The 25,273-nt window shown below is 44.0% G+C and overlaps 1 protein-coding gene across 10 annotated transcripts in view; it reads right to left on the bottom strand.

The window, feature by feature from the left end:
• LOC134351041 (ankyrin-1-like) overlaps positions 1-25,273 on the bottom strand; it is a 315,455-nt gene that overhangs the window by 27,825 nt on the left and 262,357 nt on the right. For 8 of the 10 annotated variants that reach the window (XM_063057036.1, XM_063057040.1, XM_063057035.1 and 5 more), the window contains 2 exons: positions 20,350-20,869; positions 15,487-15,889 (listed from right to left, as the gene is read on the bottom strand). In XM_063057036.1, coding sequence (XP_062913106.1) covers positions 15,487-15,889; positions 20,350-20,869 — 923 coding nt within the window. The remainder of the gene's footprint in view (positions 1-15,486; positions 15,890-20,349; positions 20,870-25,273) is intronic. The other 2 variants (XM_063057044.1, XM_063057043.1) reach the window with 1 other exon arrangement.

The raw sequence follows: 25,273 nt of genomic DNA on the forward strand, positions 1-25,273 counted from the left end.
GGGAAGGAATGGGCACCACGGTAGGGCAGAGGTTAACACGATGCTTTTACAGCTTGGGGCTCAATTCCGGCGTCATCTATAAGGAGTCTGTACGTCCTCTCAGTGGGATGCTTGGGTCTTTTTCCCCCACAGTCCAAAGACGTTAACTGGTAGGTTAACTGGTCATTGTAAATTGTCCTGTGATTAGGTTCGAGTTTAATCGGAGTTCTTGGGGGTTGCTGGACTGCCGAGGCACAAAGGACCAGAAGGGCCTTCTCTGTGCTGTATCACAAATAAAATAAAATAAAATAAAATGTGATCCAAGTGACTTAGACTGTGGAATGATTGTTGGTGCCAGACAGGGTGGTTTGAGTATCTCAGAAACTGCTGATCCTCTGGGACTTTCATGCACAAGTCTCTAGAGTTTACAGAGAATGGTGTGAAAAACAAAAAATAACATCCGGTGAGTAGCAGTTCTGCAGGTAAAAACACCTTGTTAATGAGAGAGATCAGAGGAGAATGGTCAGACTGGTTCAAGCTGACAGGAAGGAGACAGTAACTCAAATAATCACACGTTACAACAGTGGTGCGCAGAAGAGCATCTCTGAATACCAAACACATCGAACCTTGAAGTGGATGGGCTACGGCAGCAGAAGACCACACTCGGTTCCACTCATGTACCGAATAAAGTGGCTACTGAGTGTACAATAGAGTGACTGGTCTAAGGGAAAGTGGAGCTAGTGACAGAGTTGTGCTAATGTTGACACATCATGTGCAGTCCTTGTCAGGGGTTCCTCTTTTGAAATGCACAACCTTCACCATTTCTGGCTCAAAATCCTGGAATACCCTCCCTATCAGCATTATACCCACACCCCAAGAACTGTGGCTGTTCAAGATGTCAGCTGACCACCGTCTCAAGGGTAGCGAGGAATGGGTAACTAAACACTGTCTCTGTCCGTGAAGCCCAAACCATTGAATGAATATAAAAACTGACCGACTTGCAAATTTTTCCATTAGAGACTGTTATTTAGTGAAATTTCTTTCTAAATGTGGTCCAAGATTGAAATTTGCAGCATAGAAAGCAGGCTACTCAGCCCATCATGACAAATGCTAGTTAAATGTTGCTGATTCCAGCTCTTTGCTGATCTCCATGTGCTCATCCAGTAATCAAAGTACCCTTGCTATGACACAGAGATCAGACTCATAAGCAATATTCCAGACTAGATACACAAAATGCTGAAGGAACTCAACAGGTCGGGCAGCATCTATGGAGTTGAGTAAATAGATAGATAGATAGATATACTTTATTGATCCTGAGGGAAATTGGGTTTTGTTACAGTCGCACAATGTTTTGGGCTGAGACCCTTCAACAGAACCCTTCATCCAGCTGCTGTCTCAACAGAACCTTAGATAAGTGGAGCAGGCCATCACTGATTCCCCTCGGAATATCAAATCCCTTCACAATATTGGCCAACATGCCAAGTACTTTCTTGATTGCTTGCTGAGCATTAAATTTCCACCATTTGTGTACAAGGGCACCCAGATCATGGTGAACACCAAACCTTTTCAAACTATCACACTTGGAAAGTGCACAACCTTTCTGTATTTTTTTTTTTACTAAAGTGGATGACCTGACATTTTTCCACATTATATTCCACCTGCCATGTCCTTGCCCATTAACCTATGCTGGCGATAGCCCTCTTTGAATCCCCATCACTTTGTATGGTAGTAACCAGTTTAATATCAATTGCAGCCAACTTGTTAACAACCTCCCAAGCTGGAAATAATTCATTTACTATTACTCCTCAATTTCAATGCTCAGTCCAAGCCAATAGTACAAGCCGCCATCTTGTATGTTCAAATTTTGTTCATAACTTCTCATTTGGCACTATTGAAATGTCCAAATGCACCACAGCTTGTTTTCCAGTTTGTCATGCTCAGTACAACCAAAAAACACTGATGAATTTGTCAGTTACAATTTCTTCTTCATATATCCATGCTGTCTCTGCTCAGTATTATCACTTTCTGAATGACCTGATATTTCTCTGATAAGTACATGGACAGGAGGGGTATAGAAGGCTATGATCTAGGTATGGTGCCGATGGGATTAGGCAGAGAAATAGTTTGACATGGACTAGGTAAGCCAAAGGGACTGTTTCTGTGGTCTAGTGCTCTAGGACTCTATCACAGAAACCAACCTTCCCTTCATGAACGATGTCTATACTTGCCCCCTCGGTAAAGCGGCCAGCACAATCAAAGACATCACCCACCCCGGACAATCTGTCTTCTCCCACCTCCTATCAGTCAGAAGATACAAAATAACTCGGAAAATGTGTAGCTCAGGTGGTTGATTGCTGGGTGGAGTTGTTTTCCAATCTCGGCAATTCATTCGCAAACGTTCCATCACCATACGAGGAGACGTCATCAGTGTACTGTTCACTTGTGATGTGTCCTCTGAATACTTGGCTTTTATATACTTATCAATCATTGTGATGTAGAGAGGAAGTCTCAGTGCTGATTGGTTGCGTAGCAAAATCTGTGATCAATCAGCGATGAGACTCCGTCCCTACATCACAATTGAGCTTCCACAATAATGACCAGTCAACTGTTTGATAAGTATATAAACGCCAAGCATTTGGAGAACACACCACAAATGAACAATGAACTGATGATGTCTCCACATATGATGCCAAAACATTTGCAAATGGATTACCAAGATCAGAGAACAACTCAACCCAACCAGAAGATACAAAAGTCAGAAAGCATGCACCATCAGGCCTAAGGACAGCTTCTGTCTTGCAATTGTAAGTGTGTTAAACAGTCCACATGTACAATAAGGTGGACTCATGACTTCACCATCTATCACATTTATAGCCCCTTTTTTGCAAAGCTACTGAAAACACGAAATACAAACATCAAGTATTTACAAGACAGCGAACAAATTAAAATTAAAATACAATTAGCACTGTCTATACAACAGTTAGTTCCCTGAGGGGCCCACTGTTCCCAGAAATCCCTCACTGTACCCCATGGTGACCGCATGCTCCCTCTCCAAGGACACCAGGGCTCCAACATATCCCCAGAAGAGGTGCAGTCCTCCACTATTTCTGGGAGATTTTCTTCTGTGAACACAGATACAAATGTCTGTTCTTCTGCCAGCCCATTATCCCTCTATATCAGGGGTTCCCAGCTCTTCTTATGCCACGGACCTCTACCATTAACCAAGGGGTCCGTGGACCCCAGGTTGGAGACCTCTGCTCTATATAATTACGGTTGTGTCAGTCTGTCAGGGACCCACATTATCTTTTCCAAATCTTTTCCTTCATTCATTATGTGGTTGATGCAACCCAGTCAATCACAGGCAAAAAGCTCTCCCCACCATTTACAAGAAGTGCTGCCACATTAAATGAGAGGAAACTTAAATTCCTGGGCCATGTCATCAGAAAGGGAGAAGTAGAGTGCCTTACATTACAAGGCCGTATGCCTGGGAAACGCGGAAGAGGAAGGCAAAGAAGAAAATATATGGACTCTGTGAAAGAACTAACAGATCTAAGTGAGCGAGATACCATTGATGCTGCGAGGGATCGTTCGATGTGGAGAGCCATGATCGCCCAAGCGTGTAACGTGCAAGGCACATGAAGAAGAAGCTGCCACAAGGAAGCAACTCCCAACTTCAAGGACTCTCACCACCCAGGCCACACTCGCTTCTACTATCAGGCTCCTGGACCAGGATGGATAACTTCACTCAGCTCAACTCTGAACTGATTCTACAACTTATAGACTCTACAATTTATGTTCACAGTATTATTTATTTATATTTTATGTGCACGATCTGTCTTTTGCACACTGGCTGACTGCCAGTCTTGCTTTATGTATAGATTTTCATAAATTCTGTTGTATTGCTTTAAATGCCTGCAAGAAAATTAATCTTAAGGCAGTAGATGGTGACACATCTATACTTTAATAATAAATTTACTTGGATTATTTGTAATTCTATTTTGTTTCTATATCCTCAAACTTACTGCTTTTTTTTTAGCAACTTTTTCAGCTATTTTCTTTAACTCTTGATTTCCATGGCTAGACTACTTGTCTTTTTTGACTTAAGTGCATAGATATTACATGTAAATGAATACAAAACGTACAGTATTAAACAAGTGATAGTTAACATTTCTTTAAACATTAGTCATTACTTGTTCAGTACACACACTTTAAAATCGTTTCCCCAATCTAACATGGCCAGCTCAAGCCGTATGCCTTTCTTTGGATCATGGGTCCCTAACCTGGGGTCCAAGGACACCTTGCTTAATGATATAGGTCCATGGTTGGCATAAAAAGGGTTGGGAATTCAAGAGTAACACACACATACACACACACACACACACACACACACACACACACGTGGTGGAAGAACTCAGCAAGTCAGGCAGCATCTATGGAGAGGGATAAACAGTTGATGTTTTGGTCCAGGGGTTCCTGTCCATTTTTTTATGCCATGGATCAATACCATTAAGCAAGGGGTCCGTGGACCTGGGGTTGGGAACCCCTGTTGTGGATCGAGACCCTTTATCAGATCTCAGTGTACAAATCCGTGTACATGTGATACATAAATCTGAATCTGAATATCAGGTTAGTAGGTTAATGGCCTGTCATGAGAACGCAGGTAGAATATATTTCAGTGAAAATTACTGTGTGGGATTGCTTTGCGAGCAGGCATGGACTCAATGAGCCAGATAGGTTCCTTTGATGTTGTGGGGAATCGTGAAAGTACAGAGCATGATAGACTAAAACAGCCCTAGTTTTACACAATACCTATGAACCCCAAAGCAGTGAAAATGGGTGAAGTGTTTGCACAGAAAAGGCAGGAAGAAACTGGATTCATGCTGGGTGCAACAGGACATAAGATCAGTGTAAGATATTGTGTACCGTAGTACAACATTCAAGTCCGTAGGCAAACACTCCATTACCTTGATTCCTGATATATCCCATTTACCGATGGATGAAGCTCAAATGTCTTCCTGCTATAAACATCACTGCATTTCCACAAGGATAAGAATGGCCTCACTGAACTTCACTAAAGAAATGGTTGCACAAGCAGCACTGGAGTTGGGTGCTGGTGCTGGGCAGTGGCACCCTGTTTCATGTTTTCCACAGTGACTACTGGAACTCGACTAAGGGAGTTTCAATCGGAGAGTTTGCCCAGAGTACAAGTCCAAGTGCTCTTCCATCTCCCACTGAATGAAAAGCAGCCCACGTCAGCAGGAGATCAGATAATCTTGTCGCCTGCTCCATTTCCCACATGACCGAACTTCAGAATTAACTCATTGTCTAAGCTGTGAGGAGAGGTGGCACAAACTTGTTTTTATTTACTTATTGAGATACAGCGCGGAATAGCTGCGATGCCCAGCAATCCCCTGATTTAATCCTAGCGTAATCACAGGATAATTTACAATGCCCAATTGACCTACCAACTGGTACATCTTTGGACTGTGGGAGGAAACCAGATCACCCGGATGAAACCCACACAGTTATGGGGAGAATGTACAAACTTCATACAGGCAGTGGTGGGAATTGAACCCGAGTTGCCCGTACTACAAAGCGTTGTGCTAACCACTAAGCTACCGTGCCACCCTGTGCTGGCAGAGTTTTCACTGGAGTGCCGGAGGCAGCAGGGAGATCTGACGGATGTTTATAAAACTTCTGAAAGGCATAGATAGGGTAGACAGTTAGAGTCCTTCTCCTTGGGTAGGAATATTAAATTCTAGAGGGCACAGGTTGAAGGTTGGTGGGGGGGGGATAGGTTTAAAGGAGATTTATGAGGCAAATTTTTGTTTTAAACGCAAAGAGTGATAGATGCCTGGAAGGTGCTGCAACGGAAGGGTGGAAACAAACACAATAGCAATGTTGAAGAGTACATTTAGATGTGCAGAGAATGCAGGGATATGATGATGTGCAGGCAGGTGGGATTAGTTTGGACTGGCATCAAGTTTAGCACAGACATTGTGGGACGAAGAGCCTGTTCTTGTACAATACTGTTCTATATTCAAAGTCTGCAAAAAAAAAATGCTTTTGGTCATCCTCAGGACGTGGGCAATGTGGTAAAAAAGGAATCTTTTCCTTTTGTATAAGTATCAGAATCAATGAGCACCAGCATTGTGAGCAAAACCTGAAACCTGGCATGAAGCTCCTGGTCTACCTAGGGGCACTGTCCCCTGCCCTTGGGCACATTTCAGAGACACGGATTACTACAGCAGTCACCTCCGTAAGCAGGTGTCTGTCAGCCCAGTCACTGAGTGCCATGAGGGAAAGAGTCGAACCAATTACCTCGAACAACCGGCCCCCACTGCACAATATCACACCCTAACTTCAATAGTCCATAGTGGGAGCCTGACAAATACAGATCGCTTTCCCTGCACTGGGAGCCATTTCACATTGAGGGGAGACATTGATAACAAAATTCCACTTTGACTCCAGTGAGCCAGCACAGCCTATGGTCAGAGGTGGGGAAAAATGTCACAGAGTCATAAAATGCCACAGCATAGAAACAGGCCCTTCAGCTTATCTAGTCTGTGCCAAACCATTAATCTATTTTGTCCCATCGACCTGCAGCCAGACCACAGGCCCCCATACTCCTTCCATCCATGTACCTATCCAAATTTCTCTTAAACATTGAAATCGACCCCTGCATTCACCACTTCTGTTGGCAGCTTGTTCCACACTTTGAATGAAGAAGCAACCTCCCATGTTCCCTTTAAACATTTCACCTTTCACCCTTAAACCATGACCTCCAGTTGGAATCTCACCCAGCCTTCGTGGGAGAAGCCTGCTTGCATTTACCCTACCGGTACCCCTCATAATTCTATATAAACCTATCAACTTTCCCTTCATTCTCCTCCACTCCAGGGAATAAGGTCCTTTCTCTATAACACAGGTCCTCAAGTCCCAGCAACATCCGTGAAAATTTCCTCTGCACTCTTTCAATCTTACTTACATCTTTCCTGTAGGTAGGTGAATGAAACTGCACTCCAAATTAGGCCTTACCAATGCCATATACAATTTCAACATAACATCCCAACTCTTGTACTCAGTACATTGATTTATGAAGGCCAGTATATCAAAAGCTTTCTTAAAGACTCTATCTACCTGTGACACCACTTCCAAGGAATTATGGATCTGTATCCCCAGATCCCTCTGTTCTACTGCACTCCTCAGTGCCCTACCACTTACTGTGTAAGGTATACTCTGACTGGTCCTCCCAAAGTGCAACACCTCACACTAATCTAAGCTGCCAGTCTTTCCCCTCTTGCAACCAGGTCTCACTAATGGTTACAATATCATAATTCCATGTGCTGATCCATGCCTCGAGCTCCATCCCCTTTCCTACAACACTCAGTGCACTGAAATATATGCAGCTCAGAACATTAGTCCCACCATGCTCCACCTTTTGATTCCTGTCGTTGTAGGCTTAACAATCATCTTTCTCCGCAACCACTAAACTATCTGTTCTGGTGTTCTGGTTCCCATGCCCCTTCAACTCTAGTTTAATCTCCCCCCCCCCCGTGTTTCACTAGCAACTTTCCTGCTAGGATATTAGCCCCCACCTCCCCTCCAGTTCTGGTGCAAACCATCCCTTCTGTAGAGGTCCCAGCTTCCCTGGAAGAGAGCCCAATGATCCAAAAATCTGAAGGCCTTCCTCCTGCACTATCTTCTTAGCCGCGTGTTAAACTGTATGATCCTCCTCTTTTTGGCTTCACTAGTACGTGTCACAGGTAGCAATCCTGAGAACATAACTGAAGCACCTTCAATTACTCCAAAAGACTGAGGTTTGGTAAAATACTGAAAGGCTTTTATTCGCTGTACAATACGACCTCCACAGTGAGTGTCTGCCCCCGGACTGAGGGGGAGGGGCAAGGTGAACACCTTTATACAGGACTCTGTGGGAGGAGCCACAGGGGCAGTCAGCAGAGGGGTGTGTCCAGACAGGTAACCGAGTTACAACATATATACATGGTTTACCACAACAACCCTGGCGCTCCTGTCCTTTAACTCAGCACTCAACTCTCTGTACTCACTTCACCTTGTCACCCATCCTACCCACGTCATTGGTACCGGCGTGGACCATGATCTCTGGCTGCTCACCCTCCCACTTAAGAATTGTATGGACCTGATACAAGATGTCACTGACCCTGGCACCTGGGAGGCAACAAACCATCCGGGAATCTCATTCTTGTCTGCAGAATCTTCTTTCTGTTCCCTGACAGATGAATCCTATATCACCACAGCTCGCATCTTATCACCACAGCTTGCGTCTTTTCACCCTGCTTCCCTTCTGAGCAACAGAGCCACACTTAGTGCCAGAGACTTGACTGCTGTGGAGTTCCTCCAGCACTTTGTGTGTGCTGGTTTGGCTTTCTTTGCTTTCTTGGAAGAAGTAGAAGATTCCAGGGCACTCATTCAAAGAACAGCAGAAGAGTTATCCCATCGTGTACTGGCCAGTTTTAACTCCTTAATCAACATCACTGGGAGATTATCTTGTCATAACAAACTGTTGTTTATGTGGGAACACAACTTGGCTTCATTACAAAGCAATTCCTTGATCTTAAAATGCGTTGGAATGCTATATAAAATCAAGTGATTCCTTTTCTGTATATGAGTAGGAAGTGACGGCTTCCCGACATGTCGGTCAATGGCTTTGTGTTGTGCCAACCCTTTAACCTACTCCAAGATCAATCTAACCTTCCCCTCTCACCTAGGCCTCCATTTTTCTATCATCTACGTGCCAAGCTAAAAGGCTTTTAAACATCCTTAATATATCTACCTCCACACTACCTCTGGCGGTGTGCTCCTCGCACCTACCACACTCTGTGTAAAAACCTACCTCTGATATCCCCCTATGCTTTCCTCCAATTGCCTTAAAATTATGCCTGCTTGTACTAGCCATTTTCACACTAGTAAAGTGTCTCTGGCTATCCACTACATGCCTCTTATCATCTTGTATACCTCTATCTGGCTGCCTCTCATTCTCCTTCGCTCCAGAGAAAATTACTAGCTCGCCCAGCCTCTAGGTAAATCTCCTCTGCGCTCTCTCTAAAGCTTCCACATCTTTCCTATAATGAACTGATCAGGGCTGAACACAAAACTCCCAAGTGTGATCGAACTGGAATTTTACAGAGCTGCAACACTACCTCACAGCTCTTGAATTCAATCCCCCGACTAATGATGGCCAACGCACCATACATCTTTTTAACTGCCCTATCAACTTTGAGGGATCTATGGATGTGAACCCCAAGAACTCTCTGTTCCTCCACACTGTTAATAATCCTGCCATTAACCAAAGTTGACCTTCCAAAGTGAAACTCTTCACACTTTTCCAAAGTGATCCATCCTCCTGATGTAAACAAGAGGAAAATGGAGTCCACCACATTTAATCAAAGAGAAGCATTAGGATCTATCTAGGTCTAATTAAACATTGCATGACGGATGACTTTGAGAAATCTCACATGCACATGATTTCAACTGGGAGGAAAGGATTTGAAAGCAATCAGGGTATCAGGAGTGACAGAAAGGAGACCTAGAACTCATCCATCTGCCTTTGGGTTCTGTGACGGACAACTTGTTCATCTGCAAATTATCTAAACTAAATTTTTAGTTTCTAAGAATTGTTCTTGCATTTGGAAATCATTTGTGGAATGTAAATCCTTTATAAGTTAGGGAGCTGGCTGCTGATCGTTGAAAGGAGGTGAGTGGGGGAGGGGGAAATGAAGCACGAAGCTGGAGATGACAGGCCGAAGAGGTAAGAGGCTGAAGAGGAAGGAATCCAATAGGAGAGGACAGCAGATTGCAACGTTTTGTAACTTCAAACCATTAAATGAATTCAAAGGAAGACTCGGGAGTTCGTGATGCAGGTCTAATTTCGAGTTTACTTTAAGCGAGGTGCACACATATCATGTGGTAGCATAATGACTTATGCAAATCATGTACTTATACATATAGCCTGTAATTAATTATTTAAATGAACAAGAATGCTTCATCAACAACATATATACAAGATCACTCAAATATTATTGGAATATAAGAAACACAACATGGACCGTGGAAGAAAGGGAAGGAGGACAGGAACTAGAGGGAGGTGGGCAGGCAAGAAGAGGAGGGAGTGATAAGGTAACCCGATGTTTCGGGGCCTGAGGAAGGGTGTTGGCCTGAAAAAATCCACTGTTTATTTCCCTCGGCAGATGCTGCCTGACCTGGGCTATGCTGTGTGTTGCCCAGTATCTTTAGGGATCCTTGGCCATTGGTACAACTGACTCATTTCTCAAGTGCTCTTTCCCCTGGGTCAGGGGTCCCCAACCTTTTTTATGCCATGGACCAATACCATGAAGCAAGGGGTCCACAGACCCCAGATTGGGAACTCCTGCTCTAGATAGGTAAACCCAGGGTTATTAGTTGTACTAACAATCAGTCAGCTGGGGTAACTTAGTGGTTTGAACAGCATCTGTAGGGAGAAAGGAATTAGTGACATTTCAGGTCAAAACCAAACACCCAGACTGAGAGTGGAGACAGGAGGCGGCCAGTATAAAGAGAAGAAGGGAAAAGGTGAGAAAGGAGTGTAAGGTGATTGGTGGACTGAGGAGGGGCACATGATGACAGGCAGGGAAGCGGAGGGGAGTAGGGATAGATTTGGGACAATGATAGGTGGAGGTAGAGGAAGAGATGGCTCCAGACTCCAGCACCTGCCGTCTCATTTCTGCATCTGCTGTAGTGACAGCCATTGAGTGATCAATACTACTCTGAGAACATGAACTCTGAACAACCAAGCCTTCAGCTGGGATCAAAGCAGCCTATTTGCGGGATAAATCTGGATGGTCAGATATAATGCTAGAACTCATTCCTATATCCAGAAGCACGAGCTACCACATCCTGATCCAGGATGGAGACGCAACTGCAGATGCTGCAACCTGGGGCAACGCACACAATGCTGGAGGAACTCGAGGGTCAGGCAGTATCAGTGGAAGGAAATGGACAGTCAATGTTTCAATTCGGGACCCTTTACCTGGACAGAATGCTGATGAAGGGCCCTCAGCCCAAAACTTTGACTATCCACATTCCTCCATAGACATCTTTATCCAAGCCCACCCCCGGAATCAGTAAGGCTCAGTTCCTTGCAGCTGGTAGTTGTTTGGAACTGGTGGCTGCAAAGCACTGTCCGATCTCCTCTGGTACAGTACAGTAAAGTTGGACGGACATGTTCCGAGTTCCGAGTTCCCAGTTCCCAGACTATTCATCAGGGAGGGCAGAGGCTACGTCAGCCAGCAGCTATATCGGGAAGCATTCAGTGTGACACCACACTAGGCTGGGTCAGGCTGGCTGGAAGGGCTCACGTTCCTCCCGTCACTTTGCCCTTCATGCTAGGTTTATGCAGGCAACTCCTGATTTGGCCTGATTCACATGGCCTGGCCATCCCACAGTCTATTAATGTCTCAGACTCGCTGTCACCAGCTTACAGCTTAAAATCAAAATAACAGTCCTTTCCTCTGGACTACATCGAGAAAATCCTTTCCACTAATTCTCCCTTGGCAGAAATATCTAGCACTGTCTCCAAAGGTCCAGTGCATATCCTCACTGCCAAACCTTCTGCTTAAACCTTCCTTCACTTTCGGCCTAACAGGCAGCAGGTCTGCCTTAAGCCTAGTTGTCAGACCCACCGTTAATGTCAGGTTGGCTTTACAGCAGCTCGTATCAGTGACGTGTTTCGGACCTCATGCCCTTTCAACTGACGTCCCTGAGGCAAGGAGCAAAATGACCTTCTCCTGATATCTCTCATTCCCAAATCCAAGGGGGATTATCTGAAGTAAATGCAGAACATTACCAGCTCTTGCCACTGAAATAAATGCAATGCTCCTGGATGTTTGGACGAATCATTATGCAGGTGATGATTCACACACTCAGTGATTCAGGGACAGCTTCTTCTCCTTCCCCATCAGATTTCTCAATGGACAATGAACTCATGAACATCACCTCACTATTTTTGTTTGCTCTCTTTTTGCACCACTTATTTAATTTCTATGTACACTTCTTATTGCAATTCATAGTTTATTTTAATATTATTATGAATTGCAATGCACTGCTGCAGCAAAACAATAAACTTCACGACTTAGGCTAGTAAAATTGAACCTGATACTTATTCTGAGGTGAGAACATTCTCCAGGGGACCTAGCAAAGACCTCTGCTGTAAATCTCCCGCTGGTTAATAAGGTTTTAAAAATACTTACACATTGATGCAATTTACAACTAGCTGTGGGATGTTAGATGACATTATATTCTGGTTAGGATAAACAAACTGGCTTTCCCACATTTCTCTTCCTACTTTACATTATAAAGTAGCGGACCGCACGACCCAATTTACATCGGTGGTGCGCAAGTGGAACAGGTCAAAAGCTTTAAGTTCCTCGGGGTCAATATCACAAATGACCTGACTTGGTCCAACCAAACAGAGTTCACTGCCAAGGAGGCCCACCAGTGCCTTTACTTCCTGAGAAAACTAAAGAAATTTGGCCTGTCCCCTAAAACCCTCACTAATTTTTATAGATGCACTGTAGAAAGCATTCTTCTAGGGTGCATCACAACCTGGTATGGAAGTTGTCCTGTCCAAGACCGAAAGAAGCTGCAGAAGATCGTGAACATGGCGCAGCACATCACACAAACCAATCTTCCGTCCTTGGACTCACTTTACACCGCACGCTGTCGGAGCAGTGCTGCCAGGATAATCAAGGACACGATCCACCCAGCCAACACACTTTTCGTCCCTCTTCCCTCCGGGAGAAGGCTCAGGAGCTTGAAGACTCGTACGGCCAGATTTGGGAATAGCTTCTTTCCAACTGTGATAAGACTGCTGAACGGATCCTGACCCGGATCTGGGCCTTACCCTCCAAATATCCGGACCTGCCTCTTGGTTTTTTTGCACTACCTTACTTTCCATTTTTCTATTTTCTATTTATGATTTATAATTTAAATTTTTATATTTACTAATTTTTACTATTTTTAATATTTTTAATATTTAATATTTGTAATCCAGGAAGCAGGAAGCGCAGAATCAAATATCGCTGTGATAATTGTACGTTCTAGTATCAATTGTTTGATGACAATAAAGAATAAAGTATAAACTGTGCCCCTATTTAGTAAAACTCCGATAATTCCATACTTTGCTGAGGCTGCACTGGCATATTTCCTGGATCACCTTTAAATTCACTTTTTTTCTCGATACTACCTGGCGCAATAATTTTTCCAATCGACCAGGATGTTTCGAGGGAGCATGGGAACTAGGGCCCTGGAGAGTGGTAAGGGATCATGTCAAACATTACCTGGTGAGCAAGATTCCAAACCACTGGGATTTTACAATACTCAGATAGTAGATAATAAGAGTTTTACACTGGACAACAAAGATTTTGCTTCCTAAATAGTTTTGGGTGCAGGTTATGGAGTTGGCATGTGGCCAATTGGTTAAAGCGTCGGTCTAGTGATCTGAAGGCCACTAGTTTGAGCCCCAGCTGAGGCAGTGTGTTGTGTCTTTGAACAAGGCACTTAACCACACATTGCTCTGCAATGACACCGGTGCCAAGGTGTATTGGCTCTTGTGCCCTTCCCTTGGACAACATCGGTGGCATGGAGAGGGAGACTTGCAGCATGGGCAACTGCCAGTCTTCCATACAACCTTGCCCAGGCCTGCGCCCTGGAAACCTTTCAAGGCACAAATCCATGGTCTCACGGGACTAACGGATGCATATAAAAAATGGATTTTGGACTGCTGATCATGAAAATCACTATGAAATTTCCCGATCATGCACCATTTTTTAAAAAATTGCCTATATTTGTTATTTCAATTCATAATTCAAGTCAGAATAACTGATGCCAAGATTAAGGAAGATATTTTTGTTGGTCCAGAAATGAAACAGGTCATCAATGACAGGAAATTCGAAGTACTTCCACTGGGACCGAAGAAAATCACATGGAAGGCATTCAAGGATGTTGTTGAAATTTTTCTTGGAAACTACAGAGAACCAAATTACGTGGAGCTGGTTGACAACATGCTTCAAGCATACAAAACCACGAAGAGCAACGTATCCCTAAATATTCATTTTCTGCATTTCCATTTAGACTTCTTCCCTGCAAACCTCAGCACTGTCAGTGATGAGCACAGTGAAAGGTTTCACCAGGACATTGCAGTCATGGAGAAACGGTACCAGGGCAACAGGAATACATCAATGCAGGCTGATTATTGTTGGACACTTAAGCAAGAAGCCTCAGACACTGAACACAAACAAAAATCATCAACAAAACATTTTCAGCTTAGTTGATCTATTGCAAAGCGTCAGCACCATTACGTAATTAAATGCATTATATTCAATAAAGGTTAATTTCTTGTTTAACCAAATTTCTACATGATACAAGTAGTCTGAAATTATACTGGTGCTCATCTTCAAGCAGTCTATCATGTCTAAAAAAAAATCTGAGACAGCAACAATTTTAAAAACATTTGATGTCCATTATAATTATTTTGTGTATTTATGGAGTCATAGAGCAATCCTGCATGAGAAACAAGCCTTTCAGACCAAACTTTTCTTGCCCTCTTCTCATTACTACCATGGGGGAGGAGATACAGGAGTCTGAAACCTCACACTCAATGTTTTAGGAACAGCTTCTGCACCATCAGGTTATTGACTGACCCACGAACCCATGGACACAACCTTGCTATTCCTCACTTGCACTATTTATTAATTTTATCTTTTGTAATTTATAGTAACTTTTATGTCTTGTAGTGTACTGCTGTCACAAACCAAAAACATTTCACCACAACTGTCAGTGATGATAAACCTGGTTCTGATATCCATTCGAGTGGGTCCAATTGGGCCCATATCCTTCTAAACATTTTTTTTTTGTGTACCCATCTAAACATCTTAAATATTATAACTACACTGTTGAGTTTTTTTTTAGCAGTTCTCCTCATTCATTATGTTGGAAACCACTGTTCTTTTTAATCATACTTTTTATAAGATTTGTACTTTTTAACGAACTCATGTCTTTTTCACACTGGCAGAAAGCGATATAGCAGTTAAAATAACGGTTTATCACCGTTCTCATTATTTATTGGTTAAGTATTAGCACGTTACGCATGTGATGTAATTGTTTTAACTATGTAACCTATTAGCTAGTTCATAACTATCTGAGGAATTTCTTTATCTTATCTATAAAAATGATATATTTTTCAGAAGTGCCATCTTTATTCTTTTGTCTTAGCATTAATTCCCCTCTTAGCATCATTTATTAGCTAATAGTTTAGTTTGATTAATATATGTATGCTTATTTGTACTCTAAACTAAACTGAAATCTTGGAATTAAGACTGCTCATCATTCCTGACTCCCGGAAGAACCCTGAGCATCAGAATATAAACAGAGATCCAACAGCCATTAGAGAGGTTTATCCAAGTACTCAAAAACGGGGGAAAGAATTCTCACCTCCTCGCTCGAATTCACCACCTCCTCCTCCACAGTTATCCAACTGCTGCGCGGATCAACCACGTCCTGAACTGTTGAGCTGCCAGGGGTTGAGCAAAGGGGACCTTGTACATCTTTCCGACGCAAGAAGGGAGGTGACTGCTTCTGCTCCGTGTGCTCCACCAGCTGCGCGAGCCTCTCCTCAGTCTGCGTTCTGCTTGGGCTTTGCTTTATAGCATGGGACAAGCTCTCAGCAGGCCACTGCTTCAGAACCTCGGCCCAAGCCTCCTTCTGCGATGCAATGAAGCCAGGCTTCCAGGGCTCTGAAGTTGAGGTCATCACCGAAGCCCCTTCGAACTCAGGGACCCTCCCCCTCTCCTCCTGGACTGTTTGGTATGACACAGTGTAAGGTAGTGCTTGAGAGCTTTCAAAGAAAAGAAATTGGCACAAGGTTAACTCCCTTCTGGGGGTGAGATGAAAAGGTATCTGAGCATGCACACCCAGTGGCCATCAGATTAGATACATTTGTACACCTGCTTGTTAATGCAACTATCTAATCAGCCTATCATGTGGCAGTAACTCAATGCATAAAAGCATGCAGGCACTGTCAAGAGGTTCAGTTGTTGTTCAGATCAAACATCAGAATGGGGAAAATGCGATCTAATTGACCTTGACTATGGAGTGATTGTTGGTGCCAGATGGGATGGCTTGAGTATCTCAGAAATTGCTGAGTCTCCTTGAGTTTTCATGCACAACAGTCTCTAGAGTTTACAGAGGATGGTGCAAAAGATTAATAAACATCCAGTAAGTGGCGGTTCTGTGGGCAAAACTACCTGGTTAATGAGAGAGGTCAGAGGAGAATGGACAGACTAGTTCAAGCTAGTTGTAAGGAGACAGTAACTCAAGTCGCCATGTGTTACATCAGTGATATGCGGAAGCAGATGCACAACACATTGAACCTTGAAATGGTTGGGCTATAGCAGCAGAAAACATGAACATACAGAAGCACACTCAGGGGCTACTTTATTAGGTACCTCCTAATAAAGTGACCACTGAATGTGTGAGTAAGAACCTTGGGGACCTGCAAGTCAGCCACCTCCTGAGAGATCTCAGGAGCTTTATCTTTGCATACCCAGAAATTCCCAGCCATAGAACCCAGTTGCAGTTTTTCATTCAGAGATTCAGCACGGTAACAGGCTCTTCTGGCCCATGTAGCCCGTGCTGCCTAATTACACCCTTGTGACCAGTTACCAAATGGTACGTCATTGGTCTGTGGGAGTAAACCCACACAGTCACACGGAGAACATACACGCTTGCTACAGGCAGTGGTGGGAATTGAACCTGGGTTGCTGGTACTGTTATAGTGTTATGTGAAATGCTGCACTACCGTGCCGCCCCTACGTTCCATCAATGCGTTCAGTTCCCAGTTGAGTTAATAGGTAGGCAGATGGAACTACAGAGTCACTGAAACAGGCCCTTCAGCCCAGCAAGTTTCTGCTGACCATCAAGCACCCATTTATACTTAACCCGTTTCTTTCTCCCCACATGCCCCCGACTCAACCACTCACCTTCACCCAGAGGTAATTTTAGTAGCTAGCTGATTACTTGTGTGGCTTTGGCACACGGGAGGGCACTGGAGCACCCAGGGGAAACCCACACGTCACCCGAAGTGAGGAATCGAACCTGAGTGACTGGAGATGCTGCTGGCAATTCTGACTCCCGTGTGTGTCTCTTGAAAGATGACACACACTTCCACATCAGCAATGCTGAATTTCATCCATGTGGTCTAACTGGACATGCTATAACTGCACAGTAACAGACATCATCGCCAGCATCCTCATCCCTGAAAGAGCTGTGATGTAACCATGGTTTGCTCTCACAACATTGGACCATGCCCGCCTGAGCAGGTCCAGATTTGTTCCAAGAGCAGTCTACTGGCTTCCACCGAGGGGACCACTACCTTGGCATCAGGTTTGGAGTCCTGTGTGTCTTAGTGACTGATTGGAGTCAGGGCTTTATGCTTTGGCTCTTGGTAGGGTCACCCATGTCAAACAGGTCAAAGGGTAGAGGCCAGACTAAGACTGGTCCACTGGTCCTCCTGGTTCAGGGACTCAGCTCAGGGCTAACATCCCTGACTGGTGAAACAAAATTATTATGGAAACAGCAATGAAGAATTCTTCTACATCGGAGTGTCACAGTATTCCTGAGTCTCCACCTGGATTCTGCATGACCGACAGTAGTGAAAACCAAGAGGAAGATGCTGGCACGATGAAGGAAGCCCTGACCACCATCAGCGATGGAGGCAACACTCACAACACGCTGGAGGAACTCAGCAGGTCGGGCAGCATCCGTGGAAAAGATCGGTCGACGTCAACTGATCTTTTCCATGGATGCTGCTCGACCTGCTGAGTTCCTCCAGCGTGTTGTGAGTGTTGCTTTGACCCCAGCATCTACAGATTATTTTGTGTATCAGAGATGGAGGACCTTCCTTGCAGCTCCAAATGCCATTGGCATAACAGATAGTAAGTAAGTCTGCCAGTTTAGCAGAAGATGTTTCTTTTATTGAACGAGAGGGTTAATAGAAAGCTAGTAACCTTGTTAGCAAGGCAAATGCTGTTTTATTTAAGAGAGGGTCACTTTGCCTGTATTTCCTACCCTGTCAGAAAGGAAGTATGAGGAGTATGCACTCTATACTTATAGAACATATACAGTACTCCTCATACTCGCTGTCTGATGCGTATGTGTAGAGGAATAATTGAAAGGCCTACAGCTATATGGACAGGAAAGGAATGGAGGGTTATGGGCTGAGTGCAGGTAGGTGGGACGAGGTGAGAGTAAGAGTTCGGCACGGACTAGAAGGGCCGAGATGGCCTGTTTCCGTGCTGTAATGGTTATATGATTATATGGTTATAGCGTGGACGTGCAGAGGGTGCTTCCTTTAGTGGGGTAGTCCAGGACCACAAGGCACAGCCTCGGAGTAGAAGGATATCCCTTCTGAACGGAGATGAGACAGAATTTCCTTAGCTAGAGGGTAATGAATCTGTGGAATTCACCACCAAGAATGGGTATATTTAAAGCGTAGGTAGTTAGGTACTTAATTAGTAAGGGCATCAAAGGTGATGGGGAGAAGAAAGGAGAATGAGGTTGCGAGGGAAAATAAATCAGTTGAGATCAAACAGCAATGTAGGCTGAATGGCCTAGTGGACTAATTCTGCTCCAATATCTTGCGGTCTAATTTGACCATTCAAACCCTTCAGGTTTCCTACAGAAACAATATAAACAGTTGCTTTATGGTTGGTAAAATCTCAGTGGACAGGAGGAACTGTTTCCAGCCTGTCATCCCATCACTGGCTCTACAGGGACTGAATGCACTGAAGGAACTTGTAACTGGGGTACACAAAGGCAAAGCGGAAATATCTTGGGATCTGGAGCCACAAACAGGAGGAACTCAGCAGCATCTGAAGGGAAAAGGATGCAGGGTTTCAACTCGAAATGTTGACAGTCCCTTTCCTCCCACAGATGACGCTCAGCCGCTGAGTTTATCCGGCAGATCTTTTGCTACTGCAGCTGCCAGCACCTTCATTCTCTGGCTGTTGTTCCTCTCCGGGCCTTGTGGCGCATCGGGCGGCAACCTTGCCATTTCTTTCGCATTTGTCTGTTTTTTACGAGGCCGAGGTGCTAGCTCGATGCTCAACCCAGCACAGACGGAAAGCGTGCAAGGAGCTGGCCAGGTTCGAACACCGGACCACTCACCTTGAAGTCCATATACCACTATGCACCAGCTGGCTTTCATTCCCTGGTGTCTCCTGAAATCTCTCAGCTTGTTTCTCATTCTGAGGTGGGCTCTAAACCTCCCTGGACTGCTGTTTAGTAAGACGATAGCTGACAGAGAGTTCATTTCCCACCACTAACTTTGTCTGTTTTCCAATTAGCCTTCATTCCCACAGAAATGAGCAAAAAAAAGCCTACCATCACCTTGCATATTCAACTACTCCACCACCAAACTTCTCTGGGGTAGAGTATTAAACAATTCTCTGAGAGGAGAAAATCATCCTCACCTCCCTTGTAAGTGGATGACTCTCTTTGTTAAACTATACCCATAGCTTGAGATTCCTCACTAGGGACAGGTTGGGATTAACCATTTGACAGCCACCTGGTCAAGGTTCCAGGATTCTGGCTGTCAGCAACATTCTTCTAAACCTGGGATTCCCAAGCATGGGTCCACATACCCCCTCCTTTATGGTATTGTTGCAAGGCATAAAAAGGGTTGGGAATCTCTGATCTAAACTCTATAAACAGTCTTCCCAACTCCTGTGAGTTTACGTTCTACCTGCTCAATATAAATATAAAATCCTTTCATCCCAGGATGTATTTTCATGCCAGAATTATAGTCGTAGAGCAATAAAGCATGGGTGCAGGTCCTTTGGTCCAACCAATCCATGCTGGCCACATTTCCCACCCATCTAGCCCCAATTTCTTGCATTTGGCCCATATCCCTCAAAGCCCCACCCCTCAATGTACCTACCCAAGTGCTTCTTAAATGATACTACCGTACCTGTTCTAATCATGGAGTTAAGATTCTTCCGAACTCTGGTTTTGCTTCCTTCCCCTTTCCTGGGTTCTCTGTTGTCTCCCCTTGGTTTCCCCACCCCATCCCTGCAGCAGCTGCTGCAAGATCATGAGGCAAAGAAGCCCCAAACTTTAAACGTTTTATCAAAATAATTACCCTCAGACTTACTTTGCTCCTTCTGTCCCGTCTTCAAGATTCTTAATGTGGCAAGAATCAGAATTACAGTTCATGCTGTATTTCAACAACAGAGTTTCTCATCGTGAGGTGTCTCTATTGCTGAATCTTACTTATACCCAAGTCAGGAGTCCATTTACCTTTCCATATTCTGGTCTGGCTGTTTGATGTCGGGCGTTGCTCGTCTCAGTGTTGGTGACCCTGTCCATCTGTCGTGTGCTCTCTGTTGCCCTGAAATTATAGAAATGCCATTCTCTGTATTCACCTCCTCTGCCAGCTTGGTTGGAGTCTCTCCTTCTGTCATCTCTGACCTCTGACCACCTTCATTGTCGAGCATATCTATCAGCCCATTGATGGCATCTGAATCGACTGTGTCCTCCTCAGTGAGATTAAAGGAACTCAGTCCTTCGGCCGGAAATGATTCATCAGCCTTGCTGTAGTCCAGGGAGGAGTCTTCAGCTACCACCAGGGGCGGCTTTGCACCCGACGACCAGACATTGACGTCGGACATCTCCATCAGGGAATCGTTGTCAGTGCGTGCACTGGGGTTAACATCCAGGCTTGTGACGTCATTCCAGAACTGGTCAGCTTGAAGCGGAGACGGCATCGTATACTGAAGCGAAGCAGGTGATAGCATCTCATCCTGTACTGTGGTGAAACCTACACAAGCAGACAGAGCACATCTGCAGAAGCCATACCTGCTACAATGGATTACACTGGCGGAGGGAGGGGAGGAGATGGACCACAGAGCCTCCACTACTGCAAGGCTTTATCACGTCAGGGAGTTTCATTGTAAACTTTCACCAGGCATGGAACTATCTTTGGGCAATAAATTGGCCATCGGTTCCCATTCAAAACAAAAAACAGAAAATGCGTGTCATGTGAGGAGTAGGACACTATTGCAAAGTGTATAATGCTATAAGTAAAAACAGAAATACTGGAATAACTTAGCTAGTCTATCAGAAACCAGTCATCATTTCTGGTCAGTGGCCCTTCCTCAGAACATAGAAATAGACATTTCAGCACAGTACAGGCCCCTTGGCCCACAAATTGTGCCCCATATCATCAGGAGAAGGAGGATGATTTGGGATATAAAGATGGCAAGGTCAGGGGTACATTTACATAGTCACTCCTCAGTAACAACATGGTGATTATTATCAAGACTGGAGATTTTAATCGGATCTTTTCCCCCAACTTTTTAACCTTTACTTTATTGTCGCTAAACAATTGATACTAGAGCGTACAATCATTCTGCGCTTCACGCTCCCTGGAGTACAAATCGATAGTAAATAGTAAAAATTTAAATTTTAAATCATAAATAGAAAATAGAAAAGGGAAAGTAAGGTAGTGGAAAAAACCGAGAGGCAGGTCTGGATATTTGGAGGGTACGGCCAAGATCCAGGTCAGGGTCTGTTCAGCAGTCTTAACACAGTTGGAAAGAAGATGTTCCCAACTCTGGCCATACGAGTCTACTCTAAGATCAATCTAACCCTTCCTTCCTACATTGCCCTCCATTTTTCTTTCATCCAAGAGTCTCTTAAATGCCCGTGATGTATCTGCCTCCACCACCGCCCTTACCACTCCTGAAACAGTGTTCCATGTAGCCACCACTCTCTGTGTAAAAACTTACCTCTGACGTCCCCCCTCCTACACTTCCCTCCAATCAGCTTATAATTATTCCCCCTTGTATTCGGTGTTTCCATCCTGGGAAAAAGTCTCTGTCTATCCACTTGATCAGTGCCTCCTGTCTTGTACACCTCTATCATGTCACTTCCTACCCTCCTTCATTATATAGCGGGGGTTCACAACACCTTAGTTAATGGTAGGGGTCCATGACTTAAAAAAAGGTCAGGAACCCCTGCTCGAAAGAGAAAAGTCTGAGCTCGCTCAACCTATCCTCCTGAGACTTGCTCTCTAGACCAGGCAGCCTCCTGGTAAGTCCCCCCTGCACCCTCTCCAGAGCTTTCAGCTTTAGAAATTTTTAGAAGCGAGGGAGGACCTACTGAATACCAGATCTATGGCAATAAAAAAAATGCAAATTAAAATGAGAACAGGAAAGTAATAGAAATATTCAGCACGTCAGGCTGCATCTATGGAAAGAGACAGGTAAAAGACCAGAAAAGTTTTGACCTGCCAAGTGTTCCCAGTATTTTCTGTAATTCTATGGAATACTTAGTTTGGACAAAGTTTATCAAGTGAAGAACAATGGATTGTTGGGTCCACACACCATGCTCCTTTACTCTCCAGCCACTCAGTTTATAGTTTTACCAGTCCCTCTGTTCCGTTGCATTTGGAACTGAATCTCAGTCCCATTATTCTCCCTGCAGAGCCAGTAGCTTGATTACCCCGATGCACATTTTTAATTTCATTGTTGCCCATATCTTCCATCAATCTACATTCATTGCAGATTGGGTTACCTTCTTTCTGCAAAGCTCACAGCCACACACACACACACACACACACAAAGTGCCAGAGGAACTCATCAGGTCAGGCAGCATCTATGGAGGGGAATAAACAGTCAACATTTTGAGCTGAGACCCTTCCAGTCTTACTCTGAAACAATTGTTCAAATCCCCTCTGTAGATGCTGCCTGACCTGCTGAGTTCCTCCAGCATTTTGTGTGTGCCTTGATCTGCAATCTCTTGAAGATCACAGCCAGCCATTTAGATATTTAATCCAAACACTTCAGCTCTCTGACCTTTGTGACTTTTCTTTGAACTTCATCCACATTCAATTGTGGCGATCATCCTAATTACCCCATTCTATTCCACCATGATAACTGGACTCCATTAAAATCTCCAGTCTTGATAATAATCACCATGCTGTTACTGAGGAGTGACTATGTAAATGTACCCCTCACTTTGTCGTCTTTACATCCCCAATCATCTTCCTTCTCCTGACTATATGGGCTTCTCACGCCAAGGAGGGTGACACCAGTTAATTATCTGTTCTTTGAAGTTTATATGTGTCAATAATACCCATTATTATTGACTGAAACATAGTATTGAAACAACTACTATGTAAGATTCCAGCTGTTATACTGCATCCAGTTGTAGAAAAGAAGGCTCTCAACTCAACTGACTTCTTCTAAAGTCATGCAGTTCCAGAATCTATGGGAGCTGTTTCATTCCTAAACTATCAATCAATTTTTAGTTAGGTTAGCAAGTCGGCCCTTCCAGCCCTTCGAGACACGCTGCCCCAGCAAACCCTGACAAACCCGATTAACCCCAATCTAATCACGGGTGGATTGTGGGAGGAAACCAGAGCACCCAGAGAAAACCCACGCATTCCATGGGGAGGACGTACCGAGATTCTTTACAGGATGGCGTCGGAATCGAACTCTGAACTCCAGAACATTCCGAGCTGTAATAGTGTTGCTCTAACTGCTACGTTACCATGGAGAAGGTGAACATAAGAACATAAGAAATAGGAGCAGGAGTCAGCCATCAGGCCCATCGAGCCTGCTCTGCCTTTCAATAAGATCATGGCTGATCTGGCCATGGACTCATCTCCATTTACCTGCTTTTTCCCCATAACCCTTAATTCCCTTACTATGCAAAAACCTATCCAACCTTGTTATACTCCCCCAAATCTTGAGGCTATATCCTCTTGCTCTAGTCAAGGTGTTGGGGGAAGGAATGTCATATCAACTATCTGTGTGTTACTTTGGAGAAGGTGTGTGGGGCAGGGGGTTGTTAAACCTGATTGGCCATGATTAAAGCCCAAAGATTGTTGACCATGTAAGGAAATAATTCCTAGCCCAATGAATTCAGTGTCAATAGCCCACAGAGACTTTGAACAAATACGTCATGAAATTGAGACCGGGAGACATTTCCGAGTCTTCTTGTTCACTTTCGGAATTGGCCTGAGAGGCTTTCAATGCTTAGGAATGGAATCATCAGCTTTGCTGAAGCTTTGATTAAGAAGTGTAAAAACTACGGCTATTAATAAAACATGCCAGACAGAAAATTCAACAATTAAAAGAAGTGGGTTAAGATATAACTGAAATATGTCACAATGTTTTAGTTATTAAAGATAATTCCACAATAATTAATATAGTATTGGACCTCAGCAAAATTGAGGCTCCTTTCTTGTTTTGGGCTGTTTAAAAATGACTGACTTCCTGATCACTGTGGTCCATTTCCCCAAAGTTACTGGAGTTATCAGCTCGCAAAAGCTGGTCAAAGAAAATCATTCCATTCTCTGAGAAAATAAGACAAGCAAACACACCAGACAGGTTCAATTATTAAGCCTTGGGGATTTTGATTTTTCAGCAGAAATAACTTAAGAATATTTCCACTCAGGGCTTCTGAATCTCCTGGTCAGGAAAGGGCAGGAAAGTCCTTCAAGCTCCAGTCACATGCGTTGCAAGAAAAAAATACAGAAAGAATTGCAGACTTATGTACGAAGCTAATTTGACTGCAAAATCTTACAAATGCTGTAAAGAAAATGTAGTGTTTGCATGTTTGGTATCACATTGCACATTTATATGTGTAATTCAGGAGAAGGTGGATTGTATTAGTCAGTCCTCAGTGACGAGCGGTAACCTGTTCCTCTTGGTCCAATTACGGATATCAGGTTCCGAGAATGAGCTTTAGGCTGCGGACTTGTAGGGGGAAAGTCCAAGATCAAATTCTCCATTACAATGCTTAAGAGGCAGGACACACCTAATATTTTTGCCATTATAAGGCTTAAGAAGCAGGGCATGCCTAAAGATCCAATAGCTTTGTGAGTGTTTGAAATGATAATGAAATCTCTACTGACTGAGAAAGTAACAAGCAGCTCGAGCATAAAAATATAATTGCAAATGCTTAGTATGGGTATTGAAAGGGAAAGTTCATACAGCTTGGAGACAGTCTGTTTGGCCCATCTAGTCTATGCTGACTATCAGCCACCCATTTAATCCAAACCAGCATTCATTCTATATTCCCATCCACTCCTCTCCAAGATTCTACCACTCACCTTTTGAAAATTATTGACAGCTGGATTTATGCTACTGACCATTTTCATACTTATGACCCATATCCCAATGAATCAGTGATATTAAACCTGATTCTGGTTCTG

This window comes from Mobula hypostoma, chromosome 8, assembly GCF_963921235.1.
Source record: "Mobula hypostoma chromosome 8, sMobHyp1.1, whole genome shotgun sequence".
Classification (NCBI taxonomy): domain Eukaryota; kingdom Metazoa; phylum Chordata; class Chondrichthyes; order Myliobatiformes; family Myliobatidae; genus Mobula; species Mobula hypostoma.